The 22,436-nt window shown below is 43.2% G+C and overlaps 1 protein-coding gene across 1 annotated transcript in view; it reads right to left on the bottom strand.

Moving 5' to 3' along the window:
* Positions 1 to 248: 248 nt before the first annotated feature.
* The window catches only part of LOC109923396 (short transient receptor potential channel 7), a 97,765-nt gene continuing 75,577 nt past the window's right edge, over positions 249 to 22,436 (bottom strand). Inside the window, exons 4-8 of the mRNA XM_048603975.1 lie at positions 20,867 to 21,131; positions 14,183 to 14,378; positions 8,492 to 8,707; positions 1,970 to 2,045; positions 249 to 385 (exon numbers count right to left, since the gene is read on the bottom strand). Coding sequence (XP_048459932.1) covers positions 249 to 385; positions 1,970 to 2,045; positions 8,492 to 8,707; positions 14,183 to 14,378; positions 20,867 to 21,131 — 890 coding nt within the window. The remainder of the gene's footprint in view (positions 386 to 1,969; positions 2,046 to 8,491; positions 8,708 to 14,182; positions 14,379 to 20,866; positions 21,132 to 22,436) is intronic.

Below are 22,436 nucleotides of genomic sequence, written 5' to 3'. Positions count from 1 at the left end.
CTCTATCCATTTCAGTCTTCACAATTCCTTACTGCCATTGTTGAATTTCAGTCCATTTTCATTTATTCTCTCAATTACATATCTTTCAGTATCATCCTGTTATGCACAGTGAAATAACCTGCCTGTCTGAAATCCCATTGTATAAAAGTAATCCACTGCCTGCCTTGTCTCAACAATTTTTTGCCAAACATCTCATTTTTTTAAAATTTACTGAGATGGATTGTATCATTTTATATTGTATTTATTTGTTATTTTTTAAAATTTTTGCCAAATTTGTCACTGAGTTGCTGAATGAGTTCTGCTAACTCCCCTGTTGCTTGTGACTTTTCTTCCAGGAGTTCATAACGAAGACTGGAAATGTCCTGTTTGATTTCCTTAAGTTCCCCTGAAATACAAGTACAAATGTTAGGAAGTGAGGTTTTGGAAAATGCAATTGTATATTAAAAAAAATGCACATACATAAAATGCAACTCCTATTGACGCCTTAAATTCAGTTGAAGTGAAATTTCTGTTACTTTAGTGTCATTTAGTAGGATTAAAAGAGGTCATTTTATGGCTGTTCTGTCAGTTGTTTGAATTACATTGTGATTGGACAAGGCTCCCCATAGGCAGCTCCCGATACAGTTGGTTGACTTTGAGATATTTGATTTATACCAAAAACTTGACTCCATTATAAAATCATTTAAAACCAGCTCCACAAGAAATGAGAAGAAATATTTTACATTTGTAGACTTTCAGGTTCTAAGAGATAATCATTCTTTGTTGAATTGATTCTTGTGTCTGTTGCCTATGTCTGTGCAGATGTCAAATGAGTTTCAGGGAATAAACAGGCATTTTAATGCTCAACCTATGCATCACTGGATGTGCATCTATTTATAGGATTTCCCAAAGTGGGGTTTGGGATTGCGTAGTGAGCTGAAAGTCTGTGAACCCTGAGGCAGCAATGACAACTGCGAAACCCTGACTGACTAAGAGCAACTATGCTCTCCCAGTAGCAGACTCCCAATTTCACAGCTCCCACACCCCCCATGCCAACCCACCTTGCTCCTGCTGAGGAGTCCCAGCAATTTCAAGCCTCAAAATGGTGTCAGAAGAGACAAAAGTTTGGGGAGCCCTGATCGACTAGAAATTGTCTCTTTCGTTCTTTTATTTGGTCATGAGATGTGGGTGACTCTGGCTAGGTCATCATATATTGCCCATCCCTACAAAGCCCTGGAAAATATGGTAATGAGCAGCCTTCCTGAACCGATGCTATCTTTGGGGTGTAGGGACACCTCAGGAGGTGGCCAAGATGAATTATCCACTTGGGATTTAAAGATGAATGCAAATGCTTTTGCCTTGTTTTTGAACTGAAGTGCTGGGCTCACCCATCATTGAGGTTGGAGACATTTGGAGCTTCCACTGCCTATTAGTAGCTTAATTGTCCACCCCCATTCACAGCTGGATGTAGCAGAACTGTGGAGCATAGATCTGATCTGTTAGTTGTAGCTTGACTAACCCTGTCTATTGCATGCTGTTGCCATTATTTGGCATTGCAAGGAGTCCTGTGTTATAGCTTCATCAGGTTGACAGGATATTTTTAGGTATGATTGGTGCTGGCCCTGGAATGCCGCCCTGCACTCTTCACTGATGCAGGGTTTATCTCCCAGCTAATGGTAAAATAGGGGACATTTAGGGACAACATGACAATATAAGGGAGGGCATCCTAAATACGAAGCCACGACTTGATCTCCACAAGAATTCTGTGGTAGTTACTTCTACTGATTGTGTCCTGAACAGATGTATCTACCTCAGGTAGATTGGTGAGGGTGGGGTAAAATAAATTATTCCCTCTTGTGCATTGCCTCAAATGCATACCTGTATATATCTACCATAAACTGGCCCTTTTTTTTGGAGTTGCTTTACAAACTGGAAGACTAAAGCAAGCAGCCAGACTATGAAGCATTATAGTGCATATAGAACTACTTGCCTTCATTGACTTCATCATTTCCTCTGTCAACCTGTGCTTTGAGCACATATCGCTTTATTAATCGTTTCATAATCCTCTGCAAAATGTCAAAGAAAATATTTTTAGCATATACCAGGCAACAATACTAGTTCCTAGGAATGTACATCTATAGATCTGCCAATGCTTGGCATGTTATTGCCCTGATCAAGGTACGTTTGATAAATACTTGATTATAATTTCTGACAACACTGATCTGCATTCTTTATCTACAATGCAAAGTTGAACTCTATGCATGCCCTGACACTCCTGGAATATCTTAGCTGAGATGGTTTGTTAATATCTTCATGAAACATTAAGGTCTTACATAAAGTACCGATTAAAAAAAATTCGATTGATGCAGTAGACTAGAACACTTTTTGACTTAGCAGCCAAACTTTGAATCTAGCTAGGTTGAAGGATTAAAATGCTGTCCAACAATAAAATCTAAGGGGATCATATGGTAAATGAGAATCAAAATATAGCAGATGCTGGAAATCTCAAATAAAAACATAGAATGCATGACCTGGCAGCATCCGTAGAGAGAAACAGAGTTAACATTTCAGGTCATGATCTTAGATCAGTACTGATGGAAGGTTACAACCTGAATTGATAATTCCATTTCATTCTGCAAATGCAACCAGAATTGCTCAGTATATTTGTAGCATTTTATAACTTTATGCCAAATGAGATATCTCCTGGACTTGGGCATGCAATGCAAAATTGACCATTATATGATCAAGATTGACCATTTCACATCAGGGTAGATTGTAAGAAATCGAGAGCTCCCCTTGTGCAAAAAGGGATGCTATCTTGAATTTGAGCTGAGTCGATAGAACCTTCCTTTGTTGCATTTGACTTGAAAGTGTTTTATGCTTGCATGGACAGTCAAAATTGGGAAAAGCTTTACATTTTCAAATCTGATACCTCGATGAGCATAAAAGTTCAAAATGTTTTTTATAATCATGAAGACTAAATGAAGTAATCATACCTCATTGTGAGCAAGAGACACAGCCAGGGACTGCCCACTTGGTAATTGGTGCTATGGGAGCACTGAATCATATCATTAGTCACTATAGGTGGAATCTTACAGGAGACTGAGCAATGTAGGCTTTGGTGGGATTTGAGGCAAAATTGGATGAGAGATTCAGAGGCCTCCATTTTAATGTTGGGAGCAACTCGCTCTATCATTTATGTGTTTGACAAACGGCACAGCGAGTTTTTTGATAGGCAAGGTAAGTTGACAGTTGTCTCTTGTTAAATACTGTGTAGACAGCACAACTCAATTTATTAATATTCAGCTTTCTATCTTACTAAATTCACCAAAATAGCTGAATGTCAAGAAAACTTATCATGCAAACTAGAGTGGGTACCTGGTGGACTTGGCTTGAGGCTTGCTCCAAAGGACTCCATGCTGTGCATGACTAAATTGCAGCTCAGGGCATGTTCCACAGACAGCAGCCACATGTACCCCCTCATTCATGGAAATTTGCCAACTCCTCATGTCACCTCTTCGATACACTGGCGGTCCACTGAGGAAGCACAAACCTACATTGCAGGGCGCACTAACAGCTAGCTAAAAAGCTGTCGCAGGGTGGTTTTGCATACAGGGAGAGGCATTCGGCTCGCGGATTGGACCAGCCTGAATCTCAGGGCTGCTCACTTGCTATCTGAGCGCCTGCTCACTTAGCACCTACCATTGATTTGATTTAATTTGATTTGATTTGATTTATTATTGTCACATGTAACGAGATATAGTGAAATAGAAAAGAATGCAGAATATAATGTTACAGTTACATTTACATGCCACAGCACCCTTGCTTTGCATTGCCTTGCTGCGCCTATTAACATATCAGCAGAGTGAAAGGTTATTAGTACAGCCGTATTGGGGTGCTCTTCAGCACAGACACAAAGGCTGTTTTTGATGCTTGTCAGTAGGTATCTGTTTGTGGGGCTATTGGAACATCTTGATTTATGGCACACTGTGACATCATTCTAACACCAATAGCATGTGCCAGCTGCCTGTGTGGCAAACACACTGAACGTTGTTCAATCAAATAGAAACTAGTAGGGGCTAGTCCTCTGTCCAGTTTGGAGGGTGGGGTGCAGACATTAGACGGGGTCTGCCGGTACCATTAGTCAGGGCACAGTCTGCATACAGTCCAGGGACTTGGTCATATTCAAGGGATCTGTCCCAGCACAGTCTGGTGTATAGGAAACAGTCGGTCTTCTGGGGCTACCACAGGCAGTCAGGGGAATGGTGTCTTGTCAGTCAGGAAGCTCAGGTGGCTGGTCAATCATGACTCAGAGCTGCTTGTCAAACTCAGTCAGAGGTCGGGTGAATACGGTCCTGGGGTTCCATCTGGTGATTATTCAGAAGGGTGCAGGCAGCATGTAGAGGCAAAGGGGGGATTACTGCCAAAAGGCATGGGGAGTCAGTCCTGTGGGGGAGAAAGCAGAGGCATTTGCAGAGGTGGGGAACAAAGACAGTGATGAGGGAAAACTCGATCTGAAGGGGCACTATGTGGAAAACCATCTGAGCATTTGGTAGGCTACTGGAAGGGGGTGGGTGGCAGTAAGCCTCTGTGGAGGAGCTCAGTGAGCATCGTTAATGTGTAATGTCCTGGGTTCGGGGACAAGGAACACAGTTTTACTTTAAAGAACAGAGAGACTAAGTGGGGAGGGTGGGATATCTGGCTTTCAGGTGGGACCTGATGCTGACAGTGTCCACCTCAAGCTGTGTTCCCTGCCATCACTTTCTGTTCTGTAGGTGCGAAGTGCTACTGCAAAATGACTGGCATCATGCCCAAGTTATGAGGAGTCAGGGTCGCTTTGACGGGTGGAAGCATGGGATCCATTGTCTGCTGGATGAAAGGATGTTGAAGCAGCAAACACTTGAAGCAGTCATTTTAATATGTAATCATTTCATCACCCATTTGTTATGCATATAGTTTGAAGGTCAGATGCTGGTCAAAAGTGATTTGCAATATGCAATTGGTGCTTGCAAATTGAACTTGGGAAGTCAGCAATAATGATACTACAAAAATCTGAAGGCAGGCTATGAGCCATGCAATTTCCAAGGGTTCTGTGTGAGCCACACAGCATCACTTCCTCATCTGTCATGTAAGTATAATGATAGTCTGTACTGAATCAGTGTTTGATGTGAGTCCAAGATTGGTAGTGTGTCAGAGTATGGCTGGGACTCGCTTTCTCAATATCATTGGGCGGTCATTCAGCTGGCACAGCACCTTCAGTAAGTTGCTGTGGAGGTTGAGCCAAAATGTGCATAGATGATTGGGACAGATCCCTCGTTATCAGCATTCCTCACTATGTGGAGGAGTGCGCTCAGCTCTCATTTTCAGAGTATGCCACTGAAAACTGTTCTGGCATCCCTATTGCTCCTTCTGTGCTCAATGGCAGTCATTCCCACCTGTGTCCTGTACCCTGCTGCAGGTGGCAAGTTGCTCTCTGTGCCTGCCTATCTAAAAAGGTGAAAGTGGATGGAGGAGGTCAAGGGCCAACAACAAGCCCAGGAGAAGCAACAAGCCAGTGTGGAGAATGAGGAGCCCCCAGGTCAGAGAGATATTGCTGTTGCAGGACCCCTCAGGATGCATGGGGTGTACAGGAGATGCAAAGCTTTCCAGCCCTGAATCCAGTTCCTGGGGATGAGCAAGGTGCAATTATTGAAGCATGCTCTGCATGTCCCAGGACACCCTGATGGAACTGTGCTGGATGCTGAAACAGGACCTGAGGGCTACAGGAATCGGAGGCTATTCACTCCCTGTGGTTGTGAAAGTGACAGCCACTCTGAACTTCTAAGCCCCCTCCAGGGATTGGTTGTTGACCTGTGTGTGACCTCAGTCATGCACCTACAATCCATCAGGACAGTGACTGCTGCCAGCTTTGCAAGGTCACTTTGTTTAGCCATGGTGAGGCCAGTGCTACAGCCTGGCCAATAGGATTTGGGAACATGGCTGGGTTATCCTAGATGCAGCTGGGTGAACTGCACTGTGTGGCACTGAGAGGGCTGTATCACAACTCTACAGATTTCACCAGCAGAAAGAGGTTCCATTCCATGAATGTTCAGGTCATCAGTGATCACTCATACCACCTCCTGGAAGGGTGTGCCCACTACCCTGGCAGCAGCCATGGCTCCTATATCCTGGAGCAATCTCTTATTCCTGTTGTGTTTGAGGGTCCAGGTGCCTTACAAACCTGGTTCCTGGGGAAAAATGCCTATCTACTGTGACCATGGCTCATGACACCAATGCACAAACCCCTGTTGTTCATGCAGTGCAGGAACAGTGCTGCCTGTGCCTCAATCAGGACCATGGTGGAGCAGACAATGGGGCTGCTGAAGATGTATTTTCATGGTTTAGACTGGTCTTGGGGGAGCCCTCTAGTATAGTCCAGACAGTGTGTGCTGCATCATCCTAGTGGCTGTGCGTAATTGGAGTAGGTAACAAGGCAATGTTCTGGATGCGGAGGAACTGGGTGGGGGGGGAGGTTTCTGCATTAGTCTTCCCAGGAGGAGGATGAGGACATTGGAAAGCAGGAAGCTGTCCTTGTCCATGACAGAACTCAGCTGCATTTGGCGATACAAGACAGAGAGAACCTCATTGACAGCCATTTTCAATCAATGATAGCTGGGTGCGGTGGACCATCATGGATTGTAAAAGATTTCTCGGTCATGATACACAGATCTGATTTGCATTGTTGGGGTGAACTACAGTCTGAATTGGTTTTGTTTGCATTCGATTTGCAAAAGATAACCCAGGAAACTACAGACCTGTCAGTTTGACATCAATTGTGGGAAACTGATAGAGGCCATAATAAGGGATAAGATAATATACACTTAAAGAAAAGTAAGCTAACACTAGACAGACAACATGGTGTTATCAAGGGTAGGTCATGTCTGACAAATTTAGTTGTGTTCTTAGACGAGGTGACACAGGCGAGGGTAGTACTGTGGATACTGTATATTTGGACTTTCAGAAAGCATTTGATATGGTGTCACATGGCAGGTTGGTTAGAAAATTAGAAATGTTTGGGATTGATGGGTCTTTGGCAGTTTGGATTCGAAGTTGGCAGAAGATGAGAAACAGTCACTATGTATAGATGGGCATTTCTTAGTCTGGATGTGAGATGAAAGTGATGTTCCCCAGGGATTGGTGTTGGGACCTTTGCTTTTTCTGATTTATATAAATCATTTGGAGATGGATATTAAGGTCAAAATCTTTAAATTTGCAGATGATAATAAGCTAGGGAATAATGAATTGTGAAGATGATGCTGAGTGACTTCAGAGGGGCATTAACAAATTGGCCAAATGGGCAGACACCTGGTGCAGGGAAATGTGAGATCATGCATTTTTTAGAAGAAATACTGAAAGACAATACAGGGTCCATGGTACAACTTTGAGAGGAGTATAGTAGCAGAGGGACCTTGCAGTTCAAGCACATAATTCTCTGAAGGTGGCCAGGCAAGTTCAAACAGATGTTAGAAAGGCATATAGGATCCTTGGGTTTATAAATAGAGGCATAAAGCATAAAAACAAGGAAGTGATGCTACACCTGTATAAATCATTGGTCAGACCACATTTGGCGTATTGTGTTTAGTTCTGGGCAACTTTATTTAAGGAATAATGTTAAAGCCCTGGAGAGAGTTCATAGGAGATTTACTGTAGGACATTCTTCAGCACCACCAGTAACAGATTAACCAGTTGTGCATCTAATTACTGTTTGTGGAATCCTATTTTGCAGCTGCATTTGCCAAAACAACCACCATTACTTTACTTCAGAGTTCCTGTATGTATCTTAAGCACTTTGAGACTATGTGGTGTAAGAAGGCATTAAATACATGCAAGCAAGTATTTGTTTTAAAAATGAATGTACTGCTTTTGGCAAACCCAAGCAAGACCATTATGATTTATAATTTGATTTATGCATAAAACACAAAAGATTGTGCTTTAGATGTTTTTAATGAGTTCAAAATATTTGGTTTGTATTATTGTATTTTCTGCAATGAAGTGTGAAATGCAATCTAATATCTCCCTCTGGAGGAAGTTATGCACACTGTCACACTGTTGGCTAAATCTATAGTACAACCTGTGTAGGTAACTAACCTGATATCTCGTCGGATTGCTAATTGGCTTTTTCAGACCACAACCTTCTGAACCTCTAGGATTAGATTTATAGTGGTGATCTGGCTGGAACGGAATTGAATGTAGGTTTATTTTGTAATGATAATACTTTGCTTATAACCAAATTTCTATATTTCAAAGAAAAAAAACAATTAGTTGGCTGTTAAGAACTTTTAGATCCTTAGTTGCATGATAAAACACCATAAAACTATGAGTTCTGTATAATTAGTTTAAAATAGAAAATTGGAAGTAGGTTTTCAATTAAAACATTCTGCAATTAATAAGAATAATATCAAATTTGTGAAAATGAGACTGGAAAGCAAACATTTTCCATTATTTACAAATACATAAAATTTGCAAACACTACCTTAGAATTCAGCATGCCCATTTCAAGGTCACCCTCAGATTTTTGCACCTTGGATTTACACAAATTTACAAGGCAGGTTTTTATTTTTGATATTAAGTAGTAAATGGATTTTGGGCTTGGTATAAGGTTGAATGGTGCAGGCAAGGTTCTCCCTTCATCAAAGTAAGATAGCCAGAGCTTAGCTCGAGCAAATTTCCACTCAACATCTGCATCCTCCTGTGTGAAGAAAAGAAATGGCAGGTTAAGTATTCTGCAGTTAAATTGTGAATGAGATGGTGAATTGGACATACTATTTCTCAACTTTACTACAACTATATACATTACAGCTCTAGTTTTGATGAATAAACAGTGCAAAACATAATCACCAGCTGTGTAGTTTCATCTTGTTTTTCATACTTCATTTCAAGCCGTACGACCCAGTCTATTTTTGGCTTCGATGTGCCACATATAATTCTATGTACAATTCTAACCTCAACATGATCATACTCGCAGAAAACTAAGCAAAAACAATGTTTTATCCAGGGAACCATTGAATATGAAGCTAATTTTAAATTAATTGTATGTCTCTGACTAATTATGCAAGATGTTGTAAGGATTCTCTGTTTGGATACAGGTTATATGAAAACCTTGAGTTCTTTGTGTTGTAAGCTAACTCACTCACCTCTTACCTGAAATATTGACTGAATCATTATTGTGCACCCATTTTCTTTTACTGTAGTTTGACTGGTTTTCCCATTCAACAAGTGAGATTTTCAAGTATGTGAACCAGCTAATTTTCATCATGAAAGAATTTGATTCATGGTAATTGACAGAACGATTTGCAATCTTAGTTTTTTTTAGAAATGGACCTTATGTCTTCTTTTAGTATGCTCCGTCTTGTGCCTTAAAATGTGAAAAGTAAATCAAATTTGAAATAACTGCACAAAGGCCAGTATCCCACCAACAAGTCACTCTTTATTTACTTGTGCACAGTACACTGGCTGTGACCATCCAGCTCGGAGTCAGTCCCCTGAACTGAGGAGATTCTGATCTCCTGTTTATATTGGTCAGCCAGGGCTTTCCTGATTGGGCTTGTTAACCTGAGCCAAATCAAGGGCCTCATAGTCAACGAGGTCCACCTGGGTCCATCACTTCATCCCTACACCCTTAGTCCAGGGATGTAGGCCTGGCCTTTCTTTTGTAGCTTTACCCGGGACATTTTCGCCCCAGGTCTAGTTCCTCTGAATTGGACTCTGACACGAGCGGCGTGTAATGTCTCTTGCGTCTCGGGAGAGTTTCCTCCTCTTCTTCTGGTGGTTATGGTGTCGAGGCTGCATCCATCTCGGATTCTGAGGTTTCCTTGACGCTATACGGATAGGGAGAACCTACGGTTTTTGACAGGCCTTCTGGCTGTTCTAAGGAGCCAGGTGTGTTTTGTTCCTGTCCCATTTGTGAGGTAACAGCTTTCAGGTGATCCAGGTGTTTGTTCAGAACTGTATCACCTCACCCAAATTGTGTAAGTCACGGGACCTGACCTCGCGTCAACCTCGCCTTGTACCCATTCATCCACTAAATTAAATTGTATCTCTCACTTAGAGGAGGCCTGTGGCCAGCATTGGCGTTCCTGCTGCTGTTTCACATCCCCCTCCCCCGCCCCCGGGAAGATCAGGTTTAACCTGGTGTGGTGTCTTCACCCCAGCACCAAATCAGCTGGAGCTATTCTTGATGAGTGTGCGGGGCAGTCCTATAATCAAACAGGGACTGGAGCAGTTTGATATCAAGTGACACTGTGGGCTACTTCTTTAAGCCTGCCTTCAAAATTTGGACTGCCCTTTCCACTAGACCATTGGGCGATGGATGGTATGGAGCTGTCCTTATCTGTCGCATGCCATACGACTTTAGGAAATATTTGAATTCCCTGCAGGTAAATGACTTCCCATTGTCCATGACCAATACTTCTGGGAGTCCATGTATCACGAACGATGCTCGCAGCTTCTCAATCATTATTTCTGAGTTTGCCGAATGAACTTTATACACATCCAGCCGCTTTGAATGACCAGGTCTACAATGACCAGGAACATTGAGCCCACGAAAGGACTGGCATAGTTGACATGCAACTGAGTCCAGGGTTTACGTGGCCATTCCCAAAAAATGTGGGGTGATGCTGGTGGCAATTATTGTTCTTGTTGGCACTCTGGGCACTGCCCCACCAACACAGCTATGGCAGCATCCAACCCTGGCCACTAGATACAGCTTCTTGCTAGCGTCTTCATCTTGGAAACTCCTGGATGAGCCTGGCAGAGTTCAGCCAGTATCTGGCAGCGACCTTCACTCTGGACACTCACCCTTACTTCCAACAATAATATGCTGTCTTCTATGGTGATCTAGTCTCGCGGGTCCAGAAAGGTTTCAATCTGGGGTGGTTCTTCTGTTTCCCCCATTACCACCAGCTGTTTGTTTCACTAGGACAGGACCTTTTTGTGTCCATGGTTGAATATTGTCAGCAGTGACTGGAAAGGTGTCCAGGAAGTTTAAAACCAAAATGGGCTCCTTTAGGGGAGTCACCACTGGTGGAGTATCTGCCAGTGGGAGGTATCCAAAGGCATCCGTATTAGCCACTTGGCTTCCTGGACGGTGTTCTAACTCGTATGTGCTGAGAATAAGTGCCAAATTCTACCGGATGCTATGGGCGGCACTGCCTTGTCTTCCTTCAGTGGCCCTAGCAAGGGTTTGTGATCTGTTACTGTGACAAATTCCCATCTGTAAAGGTACTGAAGGAACACCCCACACTGAAGATGACCGCCAAACCTTCCTTTTCTATCTGGGCTGATTTGTGTTCAGCATCAGCCAAAGTCTGGGAAGCATACGCTCTTGGATGTTCCTCACTGGTGAGCCAACCCTACTTTGATACTGTACGGAGAGGCATTACATGTCAGCACTACCTTTCGCTTTGGATCGTAGTGGGCCAGTACCTTAGATGTCTATTGCTGCTGTTTCACGTGCCTAAAGGCTACTTCTTGGCTACGTGCCCATTTCCAATGTTGATCCTTTTTCAATAGCAAGTGAAAGGGTACCAAGATTGAGGCCAGGTTACATATTAATTTTCTGTAATAATTCACTAACCCAATGTAAGACCTAAACTTCGGTACAGATGTGGGAGCCAGGGCACCTTTGATTGCCCTCACTTTGTTCTCCAACGGGTGTAACCTGGTTTTGTTGACTCCGTAACCCAAGTAGGTCACTTGGTGACTGGAACACACATTTTTACCTTCTAAGGTGTACGGCAGCTTGGGATAAATGTTTAAGCACTACATACAAGTTCTCCAAGTGCTCTTTATTGGTTTTCCCCATTATTAGTACATCATCCAGATCAATGGCAACCTGGGGTAGCCCTTGTAAAATGTTCTCCATGGTCCACTGGAAAAGGGCACAGGCAGATGATACCCCAAATGCCAGTCTTGTATATTGGTATAAACCCTTATGGATATTAATTGTAACGTACTTCTGGGACTCCTCATCCAGTTGCAATTGCAGGCAGGCTCATAAAGGACAGGCTCATCAAGGTCCAGCTTCATAAAGGACACTGATTTGATGATTCCTTCACTCTCCAGCCTCCTGATTCCCACCCCTACTTTTGCCCACAAGGCAAATGGCACCGGGCGGGCCTTGCAAAATCGCTGAATTGCTTCCTGGTCAACATGTAAAGTGGCCTTTGATAGTCCCAAGCCCCTCCTGAAAAACTCCTGGGTAATTCACTAGGACTTCACTGAGGCAACCATTTTCTTAGTGAAAAATGTTGAGCCTGTCTAGGTGAATCTTTCTCAACCAACTCTACCTCAACAGACTTGGTCCTGAGCCTCTTACTACCATCAGTGGTAACTGCACCAACTGCTTCTCATTGGAGATCGGAACTGAAGTTGTACCCTTAATTTGCAATTGTTCCTCAGTGTATATTCTCAGTCTGGCTGACATCTTGTGCAAACTTAAGAGTTGGAGTCCTGAGTGAATTTTGTTAAAGACGGGCTGTGCAACCACAGATTCAGTTATGCTCTATTAACCTCCATGGGAACTGGGTGACCTTTTAAACAAACATTAATTTTAATTGGTTCCAATTTTCATGTTGCTAAGCTATTTAATTGTTCCAACCCACATGTAGGGGGACTTGACAGGATGTGCACTCTCCTGGATACCAGCCTCCAAGTTTTCTTACTCAAGTAAGGCCTTATGGACTCCTTTGCTGTCCTGAGTTCGCATACCAAGAGCAATTACAATGGCTTGCTGGCCCAGATCCTTAAGAACTTTTTAAGACACTTGGCTGAGGCTTGGCTTTGTTGTGTGGTTCTGTTTTGGCCTGTCCTAGGGTTCTTCTGCTCAGGATATGCCCTGCGTGAGGCTCTGCGAGTGCCGACATTCAAGTGGTGTTCCTCAAGCTCAGTAGGACAGGTGAGGGAATCTACTTCCATTGGGATGCCCTGTAGCTCCCATGCTCACTTCTCACATTTTTAAATGACAAAGCCAGTTGTAGTGTCTATTTGAAGTCTAGTTGGGCTTCAGCTAGAAGGCACTTCTGCATGGTAACGTAATTAATCCCACAAAATGAACGGTCTGTCAGCACCTCATTCATGGTTAACTCAAAATTACATGCCTCTGCCAGTCATCTTAACCTTGTCAAAAATCCCGATACGGATTCTCACGGTTCTCTAACAGCCAATAAAACCGATAGCATCTCAGAATTAGAGGAGTTTTGGATTTGTAATATTCCCTAACCAACTCCGTCAACTCTTGGAAGGTTTTAGTGTCTGGTGCCTCTGAGAAAGTTGAGCCCTTTGTAACCAAAAATATTGCAGGTCTGCAAGCAGTCAGAAGGATTACTCGTTACTTTTCATCTGCCCAATGTCATTAGCCCGGAAAAAAATATTGCATTCTGTCCTCAAACTGGGCCCGACCTTTGATGGCAGGATCAAATGACTGTGGCGAGCGAATGTTCTTCAGGCACATACTGTCCCACTCTCAATCACCAGGGTGGGGCTGCAGTGCCCAGGCTGAGGGGGAGGGGCTGCAGTGCCCAGGCTGAAGGGGAGGAGCTGCAGTGCCTAGGCTGAGGGGGAAGGGCTGCAGTGCCCAGGCTGAGAGAAAGGGGCTGCAGTGCTGGCATTGGGAGTCAAACGTGTGAATGAAGTGATGGGTGAGGTGTTCATAATTCAGCATTTTACTAATGAAGCTATAAACACCAAGGCCAGCACCAGCACCTCTGTTATTCCCAGATATAATTATCTTCATCAACACCGGCATATGAACAAAGTTGGGATGTTTTAGTCTGGATCAGCCACCTGCTGATTTCGATGACTAACTTGGGTGGGAAAGTTTCCTAAAATTCCCTAATTTGCTTTTGATCAGTCTGCTTGATGGGCGGAGACTTAATGTCTTTACGGTAATTGTTAATCCTGATGATTTTTTTCTTATTCTCAACTGATCTGTGTGTTCCCATCTTTTTGTTTGCAAATTGGGAAAGAACTAGCATAATGCTTATAATAATTTAATGCTTATAATAATTTAATGCTTCAGTTACACTTTATGTAACCTGTCCATGTACTGAATTGTGCACTGGGTACTGATTTAGAGTGCATGCACACTGATACTTTGAACTAAGTTTTTCAAACATTCTGTAACTTTGAAAATGTATTTTCTAAAGATAAATCTCTAAAATCATACCTCAATTTCTTGATATGAGCTGTTGATCATGGCTATTAGCATATTAAGCAGCACCACCACCATCGTAACATTGTACACTCCATACAGGATGTACCCTATGTTCTCAATAAACTTGTGATCGTACTTGAGGACAACAGATATCACTTCTGACAAGCCAAATATCGACCAGAATAAGGTTTTGAAACTCTCTTCAACGCTAAAAGAATGGAAGAGGATACTGAACAGATGATACAATATTAATTTAAATAATTTCAAAGATTGTCAATCGCTTTCATGACAATTTATCTTCTGCATTTAAAAGCAAGGTTGACTGCTATTTTTTGTTTAACAGAAGGACTCCACAATTTGAGAAGAAAGCATAACCTGTGCTATTTTGTAGTTAACAAAGTGTAGAGCTGGATGAACACAGCAGGCCAAGCAGCATCAGAATCAGGAAGGCTGACGTTTTGGGCCTAGACCCTTCTTCAGAAATGGGGGAGGGGAAGGGGGTTCTGAAATAAATAGGGAGAGAGGGGGAGGCAGATAGAAGATGGATAGAGGAGAGGATAGGTGGAGAGGAGACAGACAGGTCAAAGAGGCGGGGATGGAGCCAGTAGAGGTGAGTGTAGGTGTGGAGGTAGGGAGGAGATAGGTCAGTCCAGGGAGGACGGACAGGTCAAGGGGGCGGGATGAGGTTAGTAGGTAGGAGATGGGGGTGGGGCTTGGGGTGGGAGAAGGGGATAGGTAGGAGGAAGGACAGGTTAGGGAGGCGGGGATGAGCTGGGCTGGTTTTGAGATGCGATAGGGGGAGGGGAGATTTTGAAGCTTGTGAAGTCCACATTGATACCATTGGGCTGCAGGGTTCCCAAGCGGAATATGAGTTGCTGTTCCTGCAACCTTCGGGTGGCATCGTTGTGGCACTGCAGGAGGCCCAGGATGGACATGTCGTCTGAGGAATGGGAGGGGGAGTTGAAATGGTTCGCGACTGGGAGGTGCAGTTGTTTATTGCGAACCGAGCGTAGGTGTTCTGCAAAGTGGTCCCAAGCCTCCGCTTGGTTTCCCCGATGTAGAGGAGGCCACAACGGGAACAGCGGATGCAGTATACCACATTAGCAGATGTGCAGGTGAACATCTGCTTGATGTGGAAAGTCTTCTTGGGGCCTGGGATGGGGATGAGGTGTAGGGGCAAGTGTAACACTTCCTGCGGTTGCAGGGAAAAGTGCCGGGTGTGGTGGGGCTGGAGGGGAGTGTGGAGCAGACAGGGAGTCCCGGAAAGCAGATAAGGGTGGGGAGGGAAAAATGTCTTTGGTGGTAGGGTCGGATTGCAGATGGCGGAAGTGTCAGAGGATGATGCGTTGGATCTGGAGGTTGGTGGGGTGTTACGTGAGGATGAGGGGGATTCTGTTTTGGTTGTTATTGCAGGGAGGGGGTGTGAGGGATGAGTTGCAGGAAATGCGGGAGACACGGTCGAGGGCGTTCTCAACCACTGAGGGGGGGATGTTGTGGTCCTTGAAAAACGAGGACATCTGAGATGTACGGGAGTGGAATGCCTCATCCTGGGAGCAGATGCGGCGGAGGCAAAGGAATTGGGAATAGGTGATGGCATTTTTGCAGGAAGGTGGGTGGGAGGAGGTGTACTCTAGGTAGCTGTAGGAGTCGGTGGGCTTAAAATGGATATCGGTTTCTAGGTGGTTGCCGGAGATGGAGACAGAGAGGTCCAGGAAGGAGAGAGAGGTATCAGAGATGGTCCAGGTGAACTTAAGGTTGGGATGGAAGGTGTTGGTGAAGTGGATGAACTGTTCGAGCTCCTCGTGGGAGCACGCGGCGGCGCCGATACAGTCATCAATGTAACGGAGGAAGAGGTGGGGTTTAGGGCCAGTGTAGGTACGGAAGAGGGATTGTTCCACGTGACCTACAAAGAGGCAGGCATAACTTGGGCCCATGCTGGTACCCATGGCCACCCCCTTTGTCTGTAGGAAATGGGAGGAATTGAAAGAGAAGTTGTTGAGGGTGAGGACGAGTTCGGCTAAGCGGATGAGGGTGTCAGTGGAGGGGGACTGGTTGGGCCTGCGGGACAGGAAGAAGCGGAGGGCCTTCAGGCCATCTGTATGGGGAATGCAGGTGTATAGGGACTGGATGTCCATGGTAAAGGTGAGGTGTTGGAGACCAGGGAATTGGAAGTTCTGGAGGAGGTGGAGGGCGTGGGTGGTGTCATGGATGTAGGTAGGGAGTTCCTGGACCAAGGGGAAGAAAATGGAGTCGAGATAGGTGGAGGTAAGTTTGGTGGGACAGGAACAGGTGGGGACAATGGGTCGACCAGGGTAGTCAGGTTTGTGGATTTTGGGAAGGAGATAGAAGCGGGTGGTGTGGGATTGGGGAACAATGAGGTTGGAGGCCGTGGGTGGAAGGTCACCTGAGGTGATGAGGCTGTGGATGGTTTGGTGGTCGGGGGTGGGGTCATGATCAAGGGGGCGGTAGGAGGAGGTGTCAGAGAGTTGCTAACAAATAGCAATGTGTGACAATGTACAATATTGAAATAGAGCAGTTAGTAACATTGCTTGAGCAGACATTTGAATTACTTTAAGTTTCTGTTTTAATTGAAGGAAGAAAAAACTCATGAGGCTGACAGTTTAGTGTATGTACATTATATATCCCTATCTCAGGCTACTGGACACGACCCTGCCAAAGGTGTCAAGGTTGCAGGAGTTCTTTTATTTTTAATAGTGAATGTCCATATCAATAAAAGGCTCATCAATATGCTGAAGAAGACCAAGAGACCAAGACTAGGGCAGCAAATAGATCTTGATTCTTGAATGGACATCATCGTCTGCATTTCATGGAACATAGGATACTTGGGGACCATTTCAAAATGACAAGAAGGATGCGGATCTGGGTCTCCAGACTCTATTTCTGGCAGATCCTTTTTTTTTATTGGGGGCACTGTGTGACTGGATGGAGGAGGAAGGGTTGTGGGGAGGGAGCAGTGACATTGTGAGAAGCCCAAGCTCAGCAGGGTGATCTGAGCTCAGTGCTGACCAGACCGTATTTTCACAATAGAAAGGTTCTTATCTCACAGCATTGGGTTTATGATTGTTTAGAGAAATCGTAAACATTTTTGAAGGGTGAATAAGATCTGTAGAACTGTCAAGCTGTCAAATCAGTTGAATGGTCAGTCCTTTAAAAGATAATTCTCTGCCTATGTCTGTCAAAGTTAAAAATAAATTCAACATTCAATAACTGTTTGTTTATATAACCCTAAGTGCTATAATTATGGCATTATTAATAATTGGCAGCTTTTCACAACTTGTCATTACTACAGTAATAGGATGGTATTGTAAGTTAAGTTTGACTGACAGCTGAAAGAGATTACTAAATGATAAGTATCTTTGTGGTGTTATCAAAACAAACATGTTTGTTTTGATAAGGGATTGGGCACTTGAGGGGATTTAAGTATTTGAATGGACATTCGTGAATGCAGTTGTTTTATATAGTGAAGTCAGTTACAAATGCTTAGAATTGTATTGTAATTTTATTGCATCACAGCATGGCTCTGGAAATCTGTCCGTGCTGAATTTTGGATTAGTTGGCATGAAGTGTGTAAAAAGAAAAGAGTAATGTCTTTACTTGCATGAATTGTCATTAAGTTGACATGATCCATATGGGGCACTTTCCCAACTAGGCATGGTGAGTAAGGAATTACCAGACTTGGGAGTAAAAGTCCATGCCAGTGTATATTGTTTGGCAGGCCAGAATGCCAGCTTTCACTCAACTTCCTACAATGTTGGGGATAAAAGATTTCCACAGGAATTCCACAACCTCTATATTTGGTCAGAGAGAGGTGCAAACCTTAGAAGGACATTCAAAAACACAGACAGAAAGTTGAGATCCAGCTTTTGCCTAATTTGTGGGAAATCATTTGTACCCCTGCTGTAATTCTGGACGGGCTGTTGATTTTCAGCACTTTTGTGTTTAATGTCCATTCTGACTGACAGACTGAGATAGTTCAGACTAACAGTTAATCCTTGTGTCATATGCAAAATTTCACAAAGAAACAGATAGGACTTGAGATTTTTTGTTTAGCTATGATCCATTATAGTTGTTGTGCTTGTTTCCAAACCCTGGTTTGCTGTTTCAACTCATTCTTCATTTGCTGTTCTCGAAATTTCTCTTACATAGTAACTTTTATTTTGCAAGGAAAGATACCTACTAACCAGCAACAATGAAAGATATGGGCAATTTGAATTCTGCAATGTTAATATGAATAAAAGATGCTGTCCTGCTATTTATTAGAAATGTCACTGAGAAACAGTTTCCTTTTAATCGTTGAGAATTCATTCTTTTTAAATTTATGTTCATCAAATGGTGTATATCATAGCCCTTTCCTGTTTTGGAAATAGGGGACACACAATAGTGAATTTAGTTCCAGATTTGGATTAATACAGAAATCAGTGAAATTTTAGCATGCTTTCAAACGGCCTACCCTTGCCTTGTTGTAACAAAAGCTCGGGAGAAGTGGAAATGGTATTCATTTGAGTTTTTGTTCAAACAAACATCTCCTTATTTTCAATAATGTGATATTTACAGGGTTGTTCAATAATCTTTTATAACTTAATTATTAATAATCTGACATTGCATAGAATATTTCTAAACATACATTTGGAGACTTGAGAAAGTGCAATGGTCATTCGGAAATATTTCAAAGAGTGAAATTGCAATTTCAGGTCTTCGACATCATGGGTGAAATTTTCCCACCTCTGGTGTAGTGTGAGGAATGGTAAGAAAGGAGTGAAAAAAATGGTGAGAATGGAAAAAAATGAGGTTCTCAATGTTGAGAAAATTTTTAAAGATAGTGCCTGCATTAGAGAAAAGAATGAACTAGTTGCCTAAGACGGATAAAAGCTGGTGCAAATTATGAATGAGTTAGCATTGGTGGTAATGGGAGTCAGGCTTATTGGGTTGGTTACCCACTGAGATCTCTTGAATTCCCCCCAGAAATGGTTGTGCTCAACCACACTCAGCTCCACTATTTTCAGCTCGTAAGAAGTGGGGAGCTTGTTGTCCACCTCCCACTTGTTAGCGTTGGACTTTTTGGCAATTGTGATGATTCATGAGAAGGATAGGTCATAGTGTGTCTCCAGCGTGTGAGCTAAAGCACAGAGGACAGGAAGGGTTAGTCGGTTGGGAGGATGAAGCGGGTGAAAGCTGTTGAGTGGACATGATGCATGTAATAACAGAGCATTGACTCAGCAATCTGTATCTGGGTTGGTCTGGTCTGGTGATGTGGTCTCGCATGTGGCAGCCAGCAGAAGAAGGAGTGTCCTCCTTTCCATCACACATCTACCAACACCTCCATGTCCCTGGCTGTGAAGCAGGAGCTAGCTTGCCTTTCCTCTGGCTGATGGTGAAAATGGTTAAGCACCACAGTGTGGGGGGCAGCTGTGTCTGAAGTGGTGGGCAGCTCATCTTTATATAAGGTGCCAGAGGCAGGAAAGATGAAAAATTGTGAAAGTGGGAAGCATTTCCAGCTGTCTGGCTGCACAGCTCCCCCCGCCACCCCCACCCACCAGAAAGGTGCTTACGAGCCCGGCTGCATAACTAATAAGGCGAAGAGTGGAAGAAAAATTTCAGCAAATCATGGTGGATCGAGAATCTCACTCAACAAAACACTTTAACTGAAAATGGGAAAATTCCACCCTATATATTGAAAAAGGACATTAATTTATGTACTTTCAATGAGCAAATCAAAGATTTAGAAAGATGATTACCATTTGAAATATCATTTACAAAATTTTAATCATTTTAAATTGACAGTGAGCATCAGCTTATGAGTTAATAAGAACAACTTTAAAAGAAATTTTTCACAGAATGACAGTCATGTGGAATAGATTCCCAATATAAATATCTGAATGAACGTTAAGTTCTGAATGTGACTGACTGAGTTTTAAAACGTTGGTTACAGAGGGAGATGGTTAAGTCTTGTGGAGATAGCTAATTCGTATGTTGATCATGATGGCCCCTCAGCTGCTGGAACTATGGAAAAGACCAAATGAGGAAGGAATCAAGATGAATGTTATCTAATGATTGTACAAGGTTAGATCATCATTCCAGAGTTTCCTGCAACATGTGGTGCATGGAGAAACTTTGTACAATGCTTTTTGGGGAATTCAGAATGAGCTGTTCATAGTCTTAAAGGGCTGAATGACTTATTTTCCTATTTTCCTATTCCTAATTGTAGTAATTGGATTTTTCTTCCAAGGTACATGTTTAATAATACGCCCAACAAGTTTCTTGAAACATTTTCTCTTCAATGTATTGTTGGTATTTACTAATGTCATAAGTCCTTCTGGAGTAGGAGAAGGAAGGACATAATCTTCCCTATATTCACAATGAACAAGAATTTTCAGCTGTTTGAAACTTTGGCTGTAGATACATCTTCTTGTTAGACTTGCTAGTGTGTACAAAATGGTTATTTATGCAATAGATCAAACACAGGTATGTGGTTTAACAAATAGCAATAAATAATGAATGACATGCCTGAAGATTTAAAAAAACCAGTGAGATTTCATTGTCATTTTATTTGTAGAACAAATTTGCATTGGAAATTGCTTAAAATATTTATGCCAGTGTGTATCAAATCATTGCATAAAATTTATTCCTACTGAATAAAATAGTACTGACTATATTATGATTTATGCATTTACTTACGTTGTAAAGGCTGGATTATACTTTGCTCCGAGATAGTAGGAATAAAGGTTGAACATTCCAATCATGAATGCGACAAACACCATAATAAATATGACCATGAACTTGAAAATGTCTTTCACTGTCCTTCCAAGGGAAATCTGCAGTGGACCAAAGCTTTCATTTGCTGGTAGAATGTAAGCAATTCGGGAGAAACTTAACACAACAGCAATTGCATAAAGTCCTTCTGATATGATTTGTGGATCAGATGGAAGCCACTTGTTCCTAGCTGGGAGAAATTGAGGGAGAAAACACATATCTTCTGAGAAATAAACCTTGAGCTGATAAAGAAATAAAAATGTCAGTGAAACAAAGATATGACATTGTACACAGTATCTTCCATTCCCATTTTTCTTATTATTTTCATGGAATGTGGGGTTGCTGGCAAGGCCAGCATTTGTTCTCCATTCAGAATTGCCCTTGAATTGAGTGACTTGCTAGGCCATCTCAGAGGGCAGTTAAGAGTCAATCACACTGAGATGGGTTTGGGGCTAATGCAGATCAGAATGGCAAATTTCCTTTCCTAATGGAGATTAGTGAACATGATGAGTTTTTACAGCTTTTGATGGTAATTGTCATGATCATCATTACTGAAACTAGATTTATTAAATTAACTTAAATTCCACAAGCTGCTCTGGTGGGAATTACATCCATATCCCCAGAGCATTAGCCTCACCTTTGATTACTACCTTAGTGACATTCCTTCCAGGCCAACATCTCCCAAATTAATGTGGAAACCGTTATTGTCAATATAAAACTGTTTCTGAATACATTTCTTTTTATATTAAACCAAAATTGTTACCACTCCCGTACATCTCAGTTGTCCTCGTTTTTCAAGGACCGTAACTTCCCCTCCTCGGTAGTCGAGAACGCCCTCAACCGTGTCTCCCACATCTCCCGCACCTCATCCCTCACACCCCGTCCACGCAATAAGAACCAAAAAAGAATCCCCCTCGTCCTCGTGTACCACCCCACCAACCTCCGGATCCAACGCATCATCCTCCGACACTTCCGCCATCTGCAATCCGACCCCACCACCAAAGACATCTTTCCCTCCCCACCCTTATCTGCTTTCCAGAAGGACAACTCTCTCCGTGACTCCCTTGTCCGCTCCACACTCCCCTCCAGCTCCACCACACCCGGCACTTTTCCCTGCAACCGCAGGAAGTGCTACACCTGCCCCCATACCTCCTCCCTCACCCCCATCCCAGGCCCCAAGAAGACTTTCCACATCAAGCAGATGTGCACCTGCACATCTGCCAATGTGGTATACTGCATCCGCTGTACCCGGTGTGGCTTCCTCTACATTGGGGAAACCAAGCGGAGACTCGGGGACCGCTTTGCAGAACACCTACGCTCGGTTCGCAATAAACAACTGCACCTCCCAGTCGCGAACCATTTCAACTCCCCCTCCCATTCCTCAGACGACATGTCCATCCTGGGCCTCCTGCAGTGCCACAACGATGCCACCCGAAGGTTGCAGGAACAGCAACTCATATTCCGCTTGGGAACCCTGCAGCCCAATGGTATCAAT

The sequence above is a fragment of the Rhincodon typus genome, chromosome 12 (assembly GCF_021869965.1).
Source record: "Rhincodon typus isolate 14 chromosome 12, sRhiTyp1.1, whole genome shotgun sequence".
In the NCBI taxonomy this organism is placed as follows: Eukaryota; Metazoa; Chordata; class Chondrichthyes; order Orectolobiformes; family Rhincodontidae; genus Rhincodon; species Rhincodon typus.
Note: the sequence above shows the minus strand (reverse complement) of the source record. Positions and strands in the feature narration are given on the sequence as shown.